This window comes from Nanorana parkeri, unplaced genomic scaffold (assembly GCF_000935625.1).
Source record: "Nanorana parkeri isolate BGI_ZX_2015 unplaced genomic scaffold, ASM93562v1 scaffold511, whole genome shotgun sequence".
NCBI lineage: Eukaryota > Metazoa > Chordata > Amphibia > Anura > Dicroglossidae > Nanorana > Nanorana parkeri.
This window is the reverse complement of record NW_017306779.1, coordinates 477,907-495,194: the sequence shown is the minus strand read 5'-3', so window position 1 is coordinate 495,194 and position 17,288 is coordinate 477,907. Positions and strand designations below refer to the sequence as shown.

At 40.4% G+C, this 17,288-nt stretch overlaps 1 protein-coding gene across 1 annotated transcript in view; it reads left to right on the top strand.

The window, feature by feature from the left end:
• The window catches only part of ARAP2 (ArfGAP with RhoGAP domain, ankyrin repeat and PH domain 2), a 235,860-nt gene that overhangs the window by 23,509 nt on the left and 195,063 nt on the right, over positions 1 to 17,288 (top strand). The window contains exons 7-8 of the mRNA XM_018561260.1: positions 365 to 485; positions 8,467 to 8,639. Coding sequence (XP_018416762.1) covers positions 365 to 485; positions 8,467 to 8,639 — 294 coding nt within the window. The remainder of the gene's footprint in view (positions 1 to 364; positions 486 to 8,466; positions 8,640 to 17,288) is intronic.

The window sequence follows — 17,288 nt, the reverse complement described above, 5'->3', positions numbered from 1 at the left end:
CTCTTAATTTACATGCTGTAGGGGCTTCCTCCTGACCTTGGCTTTATTACCGAGTAGGACACTGACCTGAAATAAGCTTGCAGCCAGTAAAGTTCTCTTAGTCAGATCCCCTATCCTATGTACTTGTCCTGGGACAGTAACTCATTAGGTAATTAAGTCATGATTAAGATGATCAAGTCAGCCATAGCAGTGTCTATTTCTATCCTGACAGGTTTGCTTTATATCCCTAATTTAGGATTTATAGTGCAATATTTTTTAACACCCTTTGTTGCAAACTACTGCATGGTTTATTAGTGACTACCTTGCAAGGTCATTCTGCTGTGAAGAAAATGTAAATGGCCATTTTTTTTTATTATTATTCCAGGATGTGTTCTCAAGAGGGAAAGTTTTACTGTCTGCAGTAATAAAAATTAAAAAATTGGGTGACAACAAATTTGAAATTGTGACATCACAAAGAACGTATGTTTTCCGAGCAGAAAAGGAAGGTATGAGCAAATGATGTTTTACATTATGTATAGTTACTTTGAATTCTCTCATTTTACGTTAAATACATCCTTTTTCATGCTTGTCTTTATATGATCAGAGCAACTACAGCCTCCATTCTGTAAATGCACAAGAGGAACCCAGACTAACTGTATCTTGGCCAGAGCTGGACCTGCATGAGTGGAGTTTCCCTTGTTTTAAATTGAGATGAACAACAGTGTCATATAGAAAATATGTATTCTCTCTACTCAGAAAGGTACCAGCCCACACCACTCAGTATAAAGACCACTGCTAGCAAACAGTTTCTTCTGGTGCTGTGATCTTACTGCTTCTTGAGCTCAGTGCAGACCTGCATGTTCTTGGCACAGGAACTCTCAGCACAGGGCGAGGTGTTCAGAAGATAAGGGCTGGTAGGGAATCAGGGGTTAAGATAGTTGTTCAGTATTAAGTTATTAAATTACCACTAAGAGCTCCTGCATGTCTAAACAAGTCCTGTGAAGTAAACAATGCTTCCTTTACCTTCCCTGACTGAGCCAAATCCTCCACCATTTGTGTCTCACATGCTCCCCCTTCCAGACACTGCAGCTCACAGTGGGAGGCTTTCTGCAACAGAAGCAGTGCTGTCAATCCAGAGAGCAGTGGACAGGACTGGGTGTGGCCAGGTGCTGACTGACAAGCTACAGGTTTGCGGATCAGCAGTGACAATACTGATGGCCACACCCCCTGCAACAAATTTTAAGCCCATGTAGTGCAAGCAGGCACAGCCTAGAGTGGCAACCCCGCTCTGAATTCAGGAGCAGTGCAGCATTGTTGTCTCACCATCACAGAAAGCTGTATGAGGTGGGACTTTGCCAGGGTGGGGACAGGTGGGACTTTGCCAGGGTGGGAAGAGAAAACCGTAACTGCTGATACACTAATTAACTAGTGCAACTACTAAAAACTAATTGTGAGCATCTCCCAGTGTACATTATAAACTAGAGCAAGTCAGATTTCTTGGCTGGAGAACAATCAGCATCATCCAGTCATTTCCTCCCCAGCCTTAATATCCCTTGCCCTCCTGTTCGATTTCCATTATTGTAATGTTAGAGGCTCAACATTATCTATGGGCATTACCTCTGACAGTCTGCATGAACTTCTCACTCTTCAGACTGACATTCACACATCAAGGCATTCTAATAGTTTCATAACTCCTCCCAAGAGCTCCCCAACTGTTTGCCTCAGGGTTAAGGGCCCTCAGGATGAGTAAAGAGGCAAGCCGCTGTGATGTTTCTATGCAGAGTAACCCAGCTGGCCTCTCCCACCACCCACTTTCTAATTCATAGAGAAGCACAGAGATCTAATAACGATATCACTGGATATAAAATAAGGTATGTAATGAAACTGGAATGATTTTATTTATAAATGTCATAAACAGATAATAAGAGGGAAAGCAGGTACTAAGAAAGACAAAACATGAGCAGATTAAACTTCAGCTTTATGCGCAGGGCTTATATTTTGTTGGCTTAAAGGATCTGCAGAGATTTCGCTTCTTCTTATTACAAAGAGCTCTGGATTTCAAATGTTGAGAACAAATGTAGTGTAGAAAGGTAAAATAAGGTGTTCTGGTCTCTAGATACTGTATCCAGTCTGATAGAAGTCTGTAAGCATCTAACTAGTGTTTTCAGCAGGATAAGTAAACAGCATTAACCCATCTCTCAGAGCAATACCAGTGCTAAAGGTCTTTTATGTATTTCCACACAGCTGGGGCCCAAAGGAGGGCCCTCTTAACAAAATAAGAAACACAGCAGATTTCAATAGAATTATGTTATCAGACTGGATTATTCTCTATGATTTCTATTAGTATGTGATGTTAAAGGTGAACTGTACCCAAATGTAATATTTCATTTTTAGATCCTCAAATATTCTGTACAGGCAGCTCTATGAAGTAGCACCTGCAACTGTATTCAGTGTAGCCATTGTCATGGCCTCCCTTCTTTTGCATGGTCCAAATTATACTGCAGAGCCCACTCTTTATTGGGCAGAGGCCTCTGATTTTGGGGTGTGCAGGAGATCTGAGGGCGTCTGAGACTGCAATGACCACAGTTCCAGGTACTACTGCACAGAGTGGCTGAGACCTGTACAAGAGTGATAGGCAATGCATGTGAATGAAGAAAAGAGCTAAAGCCTTGCAGATTATTTATTTATTTTTATTCCAGGTATTTATAGAACACTAGCAATTTATTATTATTATTATTATTATTTGGGATATACAATTTATGCAGCACTTTTAGTACTGCACATTTACATCAGTCCCTGCCCTTAAGGAACGCACAATCTAAGATCCCTTCACATGTACATACAAGAGCCAATTTAGACAGGGGCCAATTAAAGGCTAAGTTTACCTTTTCTACCCTGTTTCATGTTACATCCATATGGGAGCACAGCTTCATTCCAATATGAGCCCATATGGACCTTGGGCGGGACACCAGTGATGTGGTATAAGCTTTAATAAACTATTCCATTGGAATCTGGTGTGTGGCCAGCCTTTCTTCTGTTTGCATTTATACATCGCCACCACTATCCTACCCTGCACTACCCTGAATCTCCTCACAGACTGCTGCTGTTTATCAAATCCTGCATGGATCTGTGAATGGAGAAAGTCCAATCAGCCACTGCGGCAGAGGGACTTGTAGCTCTCAATGGAGTACAAGTGTGGTGAGATCACTGCACATTGTAGTCCGAAGACACTTCCTGTCCCTGTTACTGTATGTCCATACCTCCTTATGGACATGGCCAAGTGGAAGAGTCTGCGGAATCTCCTGATCCTGGCGGCAATGCTTTACTGGCTCCAATGCAGAAAAAATATAAATGCACATTGTATCTTTTATAAAGAAGTGTGTATTTATTATTTTGTTTGAAAAGGTGGACTTTGCTTTTAGCCTACCAGCATGTCTTTAGAGTGTGGGAGAAAAATGGAGTAAACCCATGCAAGCACAGGAAAACTTCATGCAGATAGTGCCCTGACTGGGATTCAAATCAGGGACCCTCAGTGGTGCAATGCAGAAGTGCTGACCACTGAGCCACTGTTTAGTGGTTGTTATAAGGCACGTGATTTACGGTATTGTAGTGCCCCCCTGACAGTAGGGGAGCTGACATTTCATCTCAGGATGTGTCCTTAGCTGGTATGTGGGATGTGAAAGCAACATTGGGTGCCAGTCACAAGGATTTTCAAATGCTTTATTCCATGAATGACAAAAACAGGTACAGAGGGTTAGGGCTACAGACCTCTCAGACAACACAGAACTCCAGACTTACCGACGACTTTCCAGCTTCATAGTGTAAAGGGCCTTTAAACTGAAAATGTGGTGCGCTGTGTAAGAGAACCATAGCTGGTCAACAGACATGTTTGAGATCCCCCTGGGTGAGACACCAGACTTCTCTCTGAGGTCCAAGCCAATTCTGGCTTCTCCGGCACTTCCAGCAGATGAAATTCCTTCCTGTCTCTCCACCCCAGTGACAATTCCTGGTATATGGAATATACCATGGTATATTATAAAGGCACTACAACCTGTTATTTTGTCAATAAAAATGAAGAAAAAAATAGAGAGATCAATATGCAATTTGAAGTAATCAACAGCAACCAGTCAGCAATACTCGATCAATGAAATCCTACTGTCTGGTTTGAGGCTCTGTATGATATTGCTGTTTGCACTTATTAAACAAGCTCTTGTGTTGTACGACTTTGTACACCCATACTTATCAGGGGTGAATCATTTCGCTGGCGACGCTAGAGCAGCTTTGTGTTTCTCACCTATTTTGCAATATAATGTACGCAGCAACCGTCAGCGTGTGCCTGTATATATCATCACATTCTCTTTTCCTGCATGGAAATACGTAAATTGATTTATGAATAAATAGAGTTGGAGGGGAATCAGATGATAACACCATGTTCCTTGAAAATAGCATTACTCATGCACAACACACTATGGATTCATGAAAGACAAAACCTATTTTCCAGCTATTGCATTTTCTATGTCTTGAAGAATGAAAAATGATATGCAGGTGTATGGCTTATGGGCACATTACACATCATTGCATAGCTGATCATATATATTTTAGAGCAAAATGCCAGTTCAAAATGGGCCTTTACAGGCTACATACATCTACTTTGCTGTCACTATATGATTATTCTTTAGCAGTACAAGAGTCTGTTTTTTTGGGATTCTTAATGATGTAATCATAAAGAGAACTCTGGAAGCTGTGCTCAAAAACAGCAAGCAAAGGGGTAAGGGACTAGTCTCCAGTATTTTCTGTGGTCTTTCTGCAGCTAATATTTTCGCCATTACTGACTTACCGGGCCTTTGTCTCTGTTTGTGGAGATGGTCAATGAGGTAGAACAGGGCTTTGCTTCCTTATGTCAGAGCTGCCACCCTCAATGACTATAGCTGATATAAGCTGATAACAGGTAATATATCTGAGAAGCAGCAGGAGAAGTGAAAAAAGCACAGATCCACAGAATAGATGGCACAGGAGCAGGGAGATGCATGCACTGCAGATGCATCGATATTGCTCTCCAGCAATCAGCACCATGGTCACATGCCCAAATGTCTTAAGACTAGCAGTCAAAGGCAGCCGTGTCTTGGATGATCTCACACTGCATATAAAGACCTATGAGTCTGTAAGAACAGTAGATCCCAGAAACTTTCACATACCTGGAACTGTGCAGCTGTTTATCAGCTGTTTATTGTCTTTTTCAAACTAAAAGTTACCAAACTTACCATAATCATGTCTTTAAAGTCTCTTTAACATTTGGATAAAGTGGACAGGAATTAGCAGTGCATGTTTCCACCAATATTTGTCTATTTGAATTGCAAGGAAAGGGTGGGAAGGTAAAGAAAAAAGGCAGCATTTCAGCCAAGAATTGTTCTGCATGGTGACTACTAACTATGGTTGATGCAAACAAAACTGGAGCAGTTGCCTATGGCAGTGAGTAATTTGTAAACGAGCAGCACAATTTAAGCATTGCTGTCAAAGCATTTTGTTTTACAATGAAGAATCACATTTAGGAATAGATAAGTAGTACATGCATTTAGCCTTTCTCAACCAGGGTGCTGTAGCACTCTGCTGTGACTTCTGGCTTCCTCAGGGGTGCCCTAAAATTTTGTGGTAGTGGGACTGTGATGTGAAGGTGGGGAATGAAGACTGAGATCAAGGGGGCTCCTGTGATGTGAAAGAGGGGGGGGGCTCTTATGTTAAAGAGGGACTCCTGATGTGAAAGGGGACCTACTGATGCAAAGGGTAATGCTGATGTGAAGTGGGGGGTTTGAATTGAAGGGGGCACTTCGATGTAAAGGGGGAAACCTATTTTTTTTTGTGTCTTTGTGTGGTGTTCCCTTACAATCTATGACATTTTAGACTCAAGATTTTGCAAAGGTGCCATGACTGAAAAAAGGTTGAGAAAGGCTGCACTAAACTACAATTAGTATTAACAAAACATGTCGCAGAAAAAAAATTGTCAGTCACCCAGGGAGTACTTGATTTTTAATTATTTATTTGTATCATTTTCCTGTCAAAAATTCAATATCAGGCTTTAATTCTATATCTTTTTTTGTGCTGATAACAGACACTAAAACAAAACTCTTGTATAAGAATGGGGCTTTCCAGTTTACTAAATGAAAACAAAATATTGTTAATTGGCAATTGTACCCTTTACGGCAGGGGTCTCAAACTCAATTTACTCGGGGGCCACGGGACAAATTTTTTAGTCCTGCGGGGGCAGCGACTATATATGGTACCAGTGTTAATGTCTGCACATGTTACAAAAGGTCAAGTGTCACCCATTCGAGTAAATGATCAGGTGACAGCCGCTGTATTTAAATGCCTGCACACCGCATGTAATCATGTGAAAGGATTACATGCAGTTAGGAATCAATCACTCTCCCTGGATACACAAAAGAGTGATTCTTTTTGTAACTGCTTGTAATCATATCACATACAATTACATGCGGTAAGCAGGCTGTCACCTCATCATTAATTTGAATGCTTTAAACCGAATTAACAGCGCTAGTAAGTGAATCAAAAAACCATATAATTGTGTTTGTGAACTACAAATCATAAAAAAATAAAATAAAATTACATCAATGCAAGTGCCGTTAATCAATATAAAAACACGGCACTGTAATAGTTAATAAACCTGTCTACGATTAGGAGGTGATTTTTAACCAAGTGCTTTAGGTGTCTCAGTGTGTAAAGATAAAGTGGATCAGTCTATACACATTAAAAAATCCTTCACTTTTTTTACACCTTCATGTGCATTAATACCATCAAGTGACAAATCATATGCGTGAAAAAATTCAGGTGGGTAAACGAAAATAATTGTGAATGACAATTAATTGTGCTAAACAAAAAATATATGTAAACAGATAAAGTCTCTGTAATACACAGCTCCGCTTCAAAGCCAAAAAGCAGAGCCTTCCAATGTTCGTTAGAGTAGTGCTTTCCTGGGGTTTGTATTAAGATCAATACATCCCCCTAATAGAGTGCGTACTCACCCCAAACTTTCGGCTGTAACAGACAGCCTCAAACGCTTTGTCTGATGGGACACCATTACTGCGGCGTCTTTCGTATCTCGTTCTTTACCATCAGTCCTCAGTGTAAAGTATTCCCACAGTCATGCAAAGAAAAATCTTTCATCGGGTAATAGTTCCAAAAAGTAGTTTATTTAAAATGTCTTTTAAAATTCAAAATCACAATCGGCCGGTCCGAAAACAAACGTGTTTGGTATGGTAGACCTGCCCCTACATGTTTCGTCACCCCCGACATCCTAAGGGGAATTGCTGCATGTAAACACCAGATTAAAAATTAATTTGAATGGGTGACAGTTGCTGCATGTAAACACCAGATCAGGGATGCGGTCAGATGCGGGCCACATAGAGAGATTCAGAGTCTTACATATAACTATTCCTGACTAGTTCTCTATAAATACATGTCAGGTTGTAAAGCAAGAGCTAATCTCATCTACAGTATCTCACAGACGTGAGTACACCCTCACATTTTTGTAAATATTTTATGTTGTCATGGAGGAGTGGAAGAGGACTCTGGTGGCAACCTGTGAAGCTCTGGTGAACTCCATGCCCAAGAGGGTTAAGGCAGTGCTGGAAAATAATTGGTGGCCACACAAAATATTGACACTTTGGGCCCAATTTGGACATTTTCACTTAGGGGTGTACTCACTTTTGTTGCCAGCGATTTAGACATTAATGGCTGTGTGTAGAGTTATTTTGAGGGGGCAGCAAATGTACACTGATATACATGCTGTACACTCACTACTTTACATTGTAGCAAAGTGTCATTTCTTCTGTGTCGTCACATGAAATGATATAATAAAATATTTACAAAAATGTGAAGGGTGTACTCATTTCTATGAGATACTGTATATTCTCTCTGAAAGAAAATATTTTCTAATAATAATACAGTAATAACAAGTTACTATTTACCATGAGAAATATTTGTCAATTCCGCCTGTCTTGCTGTTTACTGACTGATATATGGTTGTGAGAAGTGATTTTGCTTTTTAGCCACTTTGAGATGGACTGGTGAATAAGGAAGGTCCTGTACCATGAAAAACCATATAGTGTATATGAAGAAAACATGCCATAAGACCAATATGTAAGCTGCAATTGCTGACCTCCTTTTCTAAAAATGCTAGTTACCTAGCTGTCAGTCTAATGATTTTGTTTCTGTACTTGCTGAGTCACTGACCTAGGATGAGTATAAAGATAAGGAGTTCAGATTTTTCTTTGATTTTCATTTGCTGCTTTCTTATTCCAGGTTTGGGACTCAGAAGTAATGAAGCCAAACACAACCAGGCAGCTAGCATTTTCAGAAGGATGTAGTGACAGCCTACTTATTTGTGATATGACAGGTGTACATAAAAATATTGCACACTTGGGTGACTAAATCAATGCTGTAGAAAAGCGACTGATATTTTGCTTTTTCTCTTAGTACTTAGACATGAGTGGCTAGCAGTACTAGAAGAGGCCGTGAAAAAACAAGCCAGCAAGAGTGCTATCATCAACGATGGTGATAAAAGTGGATACCTTGAACTGAAAGGATATAAAAACAAAATATTCACTGTGATTGACGGAAGCAAAACATGGCTGAGCAAGAGCAAACAGGTATGTACAAGTTCATTGCTTTTATTCTCATTGTGTTAAGAATGATAAACAGACTACAATAGAACTAGGTTATTAAAAAAAAGGCAGCAATAAAATAAAAAAGAACAGGGGACAATGGCAGTTAAAGCTTTAACAGATCTTCAATTTATGTTTGCATGTTTATTGTGCTCTGCGCTCAGTACCCCAAAACTACCTATCATACAAGATGGAGAAAAAAAATGAAGAGACATGAATTTTACAAAAGTGACATCCATTCTGTTCTGCTCAGATCAGCAGGGGAACTGTGCATGGATACCCTGCTGATTAGAACAGACAGTGTCCAAATCAAAGGGGCCTAAGTGTTTAGAAACCTTACACAAGTGTAGCCACCTTGCCCTAAGCAGTGTGATTCCTTAAAGGAGAACTATGGGGCCCGGGCTTTTCCCCATAGTTCTCCTAAGGGTCACGGGAGAACACAAACTAGCGTTCTACAGTGACCCAAAGTTCAGTATACCGCAAGCTGCTGAGACGCCGCAGCCGGGACGGTCTGGATCCACCCAGCTATGGGATTGACAGCTGGCTCTGCCTATCCAGAGGCAGAGCCAGCTGTGCCCGCCCCCTCCCCCATCCGTTTCGCCAGTCAGCGCTGGAGGATCGGACAGGGGAGGTGTTGGAGTGTACAACATTTTCATGTACGAAAGCTGCTGAACAGATATCTTCAAATCTTGATTGCATTGCTCATCAAAGAGACCAACTGTGTGTTGTTCATGCCTGGGGCATGGCAGGGGAGATGAGAAAGGTGACATTTCTTCATCGGGACAAGACATCAAGCGTTGCACCCTGTGGTGTTGATAAGGGTGTAGGCACATTGGGAAGACATGTCAAGATATCCGGATTTTGCATATGAATGTGACTGGCCATTGTCTAAAGATCAAAGGACAAGGTGTTGACCTAGGCCAAGGACTGATCTGCAGTACGATGGTGCCCCCTGCTAGAGGACTACAGTGCGTGTGGATAAATATGAAGGACCATGCCAATTGGCCGAAAGACATTTAAGGGACATGCAGAATTCTGGGTAAAGGGGGTGTCGATGTAGGTGTATGAATGGGTATAAAAGTCCGTGCGCGGCAATATTGCTCTCTCTTTGAGCCCAGCCAGGATATAGGAACCAGAGGACGGACTTGCTGTGTAAAGTATTCTCTTGATTGTCTTATTGTATCTGTTTGTATCTTTTATTATGTTTGATTAGATTTGTGTATAAATAAATAAGACCATTGCTTCTTTTAACCATTGTATCGTTATCATCATTGGAAGCAGAGAATAGCAAGTTAGCTTATTTCAGGAAGACAAGGCAATTTAGATATTACAGGAGGGAATCCCTGCAGGGAGCCGTGAGTGACAGTCACGGCTCTCTGCAGGGATAGATCAAGAAGTGAGCGAGCAACGGTATGTGTTTGCTCACTTCCCGATCTACTGAGCCGACCTATGACAGTGTCATTGTCACAGGTCGGCTCCGATTATTAGGAAAATCACTCGCCTCATAATTCTCCTTTAAGTTTAGTTCTCCTGGACTGTATCTAGTCTATGCTGATTTGATAGTCTGTGTTCATTTGGTTTCTCCTAAGCTCTCTGTTATTATTTGCCACAGAGCAGAGCAGCCAATAATGGTGATGAATGGGTTATGAATATGTGTGTCTCCTAAGCCAATCACTAGGAAGTTCATGGTCAGTGGTGCATGCTGTGGAGGACATAAATATTTCGGGATGACCTGGCCTGGTAAGACAGCACACTACGTTACATACCCTCCTTTAGAAATGGGGCCCAAGGGAGGTTGTGTAAAGTGATGTGCTGTCTTTCCAGGCCTGCAACATTCAATGGTCAGGTTTGGAGACCAGTCTGCAGTTGTCCTGCCAGTGAAGGAGGAAGCTGTGCCCGGGATGGAGAACCAGGTAGGAACTTTATCTGTCAGAGGTGCCAGAGAAGCCAGGATTGGGCTTGGACTTTGCAGAAAATCTGGTGTCTCATCCTGGGAATTCTGTGCTATGTCTGCTAACCAGCTAAAGTTCTACAATACAGTGTTAATGCAATCAGTTTGAAGGCTCTCTGCACTGTGAAGCTGAGAAGTGGTCTGTGAGTTTGGCATTCATACTGTCCTAGAAGTCTGTAGCCTTTTAGCCTCCCTCCCATGTGAGTTGCTTAAGAAATAAAAATAAAACTCACAACGTTATATATGAATCTCAAAACTGGCTAAGGACTCATCCCTGAGGTGAAATGTCAGTCCACCCTGCCTCTAAAGTCCCCCACATGCTTCTGGGGGTCAGAGGGGTGCTGCATGTAGTACTTTTATATAGCTTCATATACAGAATTTGCTTTTTTGGGGCTGTGTCTCGACTGCATTCTTACAGTGGTCATTCAGTACAGTAGCAAGGTATGCTCCATGTACAGTATATCTGTGGTTAGTAAGAGTAAGTGACAGCCCAGAGGAAGAGGAGGAAACCCAGAGCCAGTCAGGCACACAGATGTGGCAGAGGGGCCAAAGTGTGTTTGTGGAAAGTGGATGGACCTGCAGCAGGAAAACACTGACCACTAATTTTGGAAGAGGGGGTTATTGTATTCACTTTATACCAGTAGATGTGGTTTTATTTCGAAATTTGGTCATACATTAGTTTTCTCTAAATTATTGTTCTTTCTATTTAAATGTTGTTGATTGTCAAATTGATCCATTTTTACATTTAATCATTTAGTATCCACAACTGTATTTTCACTATATGGCACATATATGTATCATCTATTAATTTATTTGGTTCACATTTAATTATCTAGTATTCACATTCGTACTTTTACCATATTTATATGACACGTATATTTATTAACATTCATGCACATATGCACTTTTGGATTGCATATAGTTGCAAGTAGGATTCGATCACTTGCACTGTTTTTAGTCTGTGTTATTACAAACATCACATAATTTAAAGATTAAATATAGCACAATGGGTTATTGTATTGTTTAACCACCTGCTGTCCGGCCGCTGTAATTAAACGGCCAGACAGCGGCTTATTAAATGCGGGTGGGCGTTTTTAAACGTCCCATCCTGCCACACACGTGCCCGCCGCTAGGCGGCGCGCACGAACGGGAAATCGGCTTTGAATGTAAACAGCCAGCGATGGCTGTTTTTACATACAAGCATTCAGGCATCTGTAGAGACGCCCGATCGCTTGTAATATGCGTGCGGGTGTGCGCCCCCTCCGCTGCTGGCGATCCCGAGCTCCGCTGTTCCCGGTGTAAGCCAGGTACCAGCACAGCAGCTCTGCGGCCGGAGATCAAACGGAGCTCAGTACAGGAGCTTCGTTTGATCTCCTCCTCCTCGTCGGAATGCAGGAAGTGATGTGTATTACATCACTTCCGCATTCCTCTGTCACTCTCTGGTACAGAAACAGAGAGTGACAGGTACAGAAAGAGAAGCTGGTGTAGGTCTCTGCTTCATCAGCTTCTCTGGGGGTCCCAAGGTGACATTAGGGGTCTTAAAGACCCCTGATGTCTCCATAAAGAGGACCTGTCACTGCAAATTGGCTATCACATAGGGAGCTTGTTTGCTCCCTATGTGATAGCAATAAAGTTAAGTGGAAAAAAAAGGGTTAAAAAAATAAAAGTTACAAAAAAAAATTAAAAAATTAAAAGTCACATATCAAATCAATAAAAACAAATTAAAGTCTCCCACATGCAAACATGAGTCGAGTCCGCCTACGTGCGAAAACGATGATTACATCCATTGCGCCGCACATGTTACATATCGCAGCAAGCGTCGCAGTGAGAGCAATAATTCTAGGGCCATCAATCACTGATAACACTAAATTGATGAGTGGTAAAAGCTTTGAAAGCGTCGGCTATGGTCAATTTTGGGTATGGTAGTTTTTTGTGATTCAGCGGGTGCCCGCAATTTTAAAGCTTGACATGTTTGGTGTCTATTTACCCGACGTGACCCCGTCTTTTATATTTTACCCAAAAATTGGGTAATAATAAATGTTTTATAACATAACGTAGGGATAACACGTTTTTTTCAAAATTTTCCGTATTTTTTCATTATATAGTAAAAAAAAACCTGTAGTGGTGATTAAATACCACCAAAAGAAAGCTCTATCTGTCCCCAAAAAATGGTATAAAATTAATTTCAGTACCGCGTTGCCGGAATAAATGTCAGTCAAAGTACTGCAGTGCTGAAAAATGGCCTGGAGAGGAAGGGGGTATAAACACCCCGGTCAGCAAGTGGTTAAGTCAGCAACTGACCACTGATGCTGTGGGATTGGGTTATTGTTACAGTCAATGTTGAGGGTGGGTTATTATTACAATTATAACAGTCTGACATTGAACACCAATGCTGGAGGTTAGTGTTCTTTGGAGCTTGCCACAGACCACAAGGTTGCACCCAAAAAGTCAACAGAGTTAAACATACATGGAACCTGAAGATTGGACCGAGCAGTTACTCCACAAGTATTTGTATCCACTCTTCCCTAGCAACTGACATTTGTCTTTTGCCATTCCTTGCCTCTACTGTGTTTTACTTATCTTTGTAATCTTAGAGACAGTTCTAAGCTGTGGAAGTTTCACTTACTGAAGACTGTTTTAACTGCACAAAGGAGACAGTACAAGAAATAATAATTGGAACAAGGTCACATCATGGAATTTTTTTCTCTGATTGTCTGGGCACAGTTGTGGCTGATGTAACTTTTTGTCGTACTTGCCAGCAAACTCAGATTACCTAAAATAATCATAGGTTTTCATATTTAAATAGGTGAGTAACACCTGCATGTAGGCAGTTTGGGTGAAAAGGTCAGTTCGTCCAAAACCGATATTTCAGTGTTTGGCAAATGCCAGAGAGCTAAACCACCTGACAACTCTCTATGTCTCATAGGAACTCCATTGCTGAGATAACGTGTATAGGATCTATTTATAAAACATTTGCATTGCCGATTAGCCCAGCGAAACCCATATACATTAGTTCTGTGTGAGTTAACCAGCTGTTGTGAGAATGGGGAAAAACGAATGTTCTTAGTATAATTTATGTTATGGTCAAATGTTCTTCAATGGAGAAGATACCGCACTATGACCACTAGATGGAGCTGAGGATCATAGGAAAAAAAAATTTCGAGATACAATTCAAGAGAACGCTGGAGATAATGAGCAAATAACTGTAAATGTAACTAATGAAATCCCTGTAGTATAAATGTTTACATTTTATATGCTCATTCCCTCCACAGGTCTGTAGAACTGCAACATTGTCACTCTTTACTGACATGCATTGATTTCCTATGATCCTCAGCTCCATGTAGTGGCCATAATGTGAAATTTTCACTACTAAAGAACATTCGACCTATAGAGAAGTTACACTAAGAAGGTTTTTGCCCCATTCTCACAACAGCTGGTTAACTCAGAATAAATGTACATGATTTCGCTGGATGAAGCAGCAATGCACATTTTTTTATAGGGAGCTGTCAAGAACATGTCATGCGCTTTCAGTTGACAAAAAGGCTATGCACAGTTTTATGAATAGACCCCCAATGTGTCTGCCCACCTGCTGTACCCATTATAATAAATACAAAATAATATTTTTTTATTTTTTTTCATTATTGAGAATGATGCCTGAGGCAGTGGAAAATGCAGAGGTGGATGCGTACAACCAAATCTCCTTGGTGATACCCATTAGTCAACAAGTATAACTAAAAAATGCTCCCCACAAATATCCCAATAATCATTTTTTTTAAAAGGATGAATTGTAAAATTACAATCACATGGCTTGAATAAGAATCCTTCTCCTTATGTTAAGGTTTTGTGAATTAAATTGTATGTGCAGCCAAAAAATGTTTTTCTTTTCTCTCAGGGCAATGGTTGGAATCCCTATAAGGTTTTTACAGCTATTCGGGGCTCCATTAGAACGTTTTACACTTTCTCCCTGTCCTACTGACAATGTTTTCCCAGACAGAAAGTCAGGAGAAGCACTCAACATCAACACAAATAGAAAACAGTGTTTAGGGAAAGGCTAGAACCCCTGTCAGATTTATATTTTTGTCTGTGTCTCTTTTGCAGTGTTTACTGAGTTTTTCTGAACCCAGAAGGAAGCTTCTTCCGCTGCCATCCAACCAGCTGAGGCCGGAGAATTACCTGCCTGCAGCTGCATGTAAGCAAAGGAGCGGAATGCTCTGACATCATTGACCTTAGATGGCCATGCGGCTAAATTAGATCAATGAATTGACCTAATATGGCCATTTGGGCATATAAGGTCAATAATGTCAGCATAAGCATCCCGCCCCTTTGTTTATGTGTAGCCAGGGCGGGGAATGCCCCAGCCACAGCTGATTGGAGGGGTGGCCCCATGTCCCTTTTGGGTTCGGAGGAGCTCAGCATCAGACTGAACCCTGTCTGAACCTGAGCTCATCCCTAGTCAGCAGAACAAAAAGTAGGAGATACTCTAAAAGGGGTCTGGATAGCTGTAAAAACCTAAAAGGGGTTGTAATCCTTCCCCGTTCTACCCACCACTCCAAGCTTACTCCTGTAATGGACTACAATCTCAATACAAATTAGTTAACTAAACGTGAGATTGTAGACCATCACAGGAGTGAGTTTGGATCGGTGGCTACTTTACAACACACAGGGACCATGGGGAACATAAGTAGCCGCCCTCCAGAAGGAAGGCCAGTGTCAGCACCAATTCAGAGATGATTTGAGGATCTACAGCCGAGTGATACCCAAATAAGATACATTTTTGTTAATAGTTAAGGTTTTTTAAAGTATTTTTAAGATTTAATTCCTGAATTTAGTGTCACTTTAAGGCTGTTATTTCACTGATAAATTATAGAGCCGAATATAAGAACTGATGAAAAGTCCTGAATTTCAAATGACAATGAAAGTGCAGGACACACAATTCTCCACTTATAATAAACTCTCCGGAAGCTTTGTATAATTATAGAGCTAAGTGTACATCCTGTGGCCGGGAACATGTTTTTATTGGGGTTTTTTTGTGAAAACCAGTTAATCAGAAATTCTGGTCATTTATAGAGTGCTGTCTCCAGATCTGTAAAAGTTTCAGGGTAGCTGTAGCCGATAACAAACGGACACTGCTTGACAGATTACACATAAAAGTGCTTGGGGAAATGGCCATCTGTCACAAAATCAATTCATATATAATGTAATATCTCTATGTACTCTTTTTTTATTTACTGTTAAAGATTTTCTAAATTAGAGAAGCTAAAATTAATGTGACACTGCACCAAAGTCGATATATCAAGAAAGTCACCTGAAACATCGAGAATCATAAGTGATGTAGGGGGAAATACACCTTCATGACTGTGACGGACTTAAAGATTCAAGCTTCCAAGAGGATATCTAGTTTTTATAGCATAAGGAAGCTTTTATTTGTACAGTGTATAAGTTCACCTACAGGCAAATGTTGGACAGAAGCCATTTGATTTGCAGCCATTGTTATATCATGATTAGTCTGTTATACGGTAGTAACATAATCCACAAAAGTGAAATATAGATCAAAAACATTTTGAAAACCAATAACTGAATAGTGAACGTTATAGTGTAATCTATGGCATCACTGAGTTGCAGGATTTGTTTTAGGATTTTCCAGATATGTTTTTTTTTTTGCTCTCCTTTTTGGTCTCTCCATCCACCTCTCTAATTTCCAGTAACTGTCATGGATTTGAATTGTCATTCTAGATTTTGCCATTGATTTAATGCACAAATGTGGTCAAATGCAAACATGAATGTTTGACAGCAGAGTTCATGTACACAGGCCCACACACATACTGGAAAGGATGCTCATGCTTTGGTATATTATTGGTTGCTATTGGAAACACCTCCTATTTTCCTTTTCATAAACCAGAGTACAGCAGGTTTTGCACTGACTTGTTGATACAGGACCATCTGTTGAGGAGCCAAAAGTTCCAACATACTTTGCCAGTGTGCCAACTTTGCCGTCTTTGTTGGCAGGGATTCTGGGACATTTTAGTTTTTCAATAGCTGGATCTCTGCTCTTCTTAGATTCCAGATTCTGTTTGCTCTGCCAGTTTTACAGATGAAAGTTGTAGTTTGCTGTAATGGCCACTAGAGGGCAGTGTTGTCTTTAGAACAAACACAAAAGCCTTTCCTGCAATAACACTGAAAATTCACAAAGGGATGAGCTAATACTCTTCTTATATTGGCACTCACATCCATACTAGAACTACTCCCATAGTGATTTATAGAACTTTATTATGACTGCAGTGCTAAAACTTACCTAGTGTTAAAATAAGAACACATCACACTGAATTCTATTAACTTCAGTGCAGAAAAAAGTGACTCCATATAGCATGTTTTGTTAAGATTTTCTCAAACAGCTCTCAGTAAATTTAATTCACTGTGCGATTTTTGTGCATGTGTTGCTCAACACAGTTTTAACACTTATTTTCATAAAGATATGAGGGACATGTAGGCTATTTGAGTATATTATGTGTATAAAGTCAATTAATGCAATATATATATAAAACATGCAATTATAATATAAATATAATACTGTGTGGTTGCCATTATAATTTTTTTTAATAACCACAATAACAGTATTAATAACAGCAACAACTACAATAATAATAATAATAATAATAATACGGGTATTGTGATTGTTATTATTT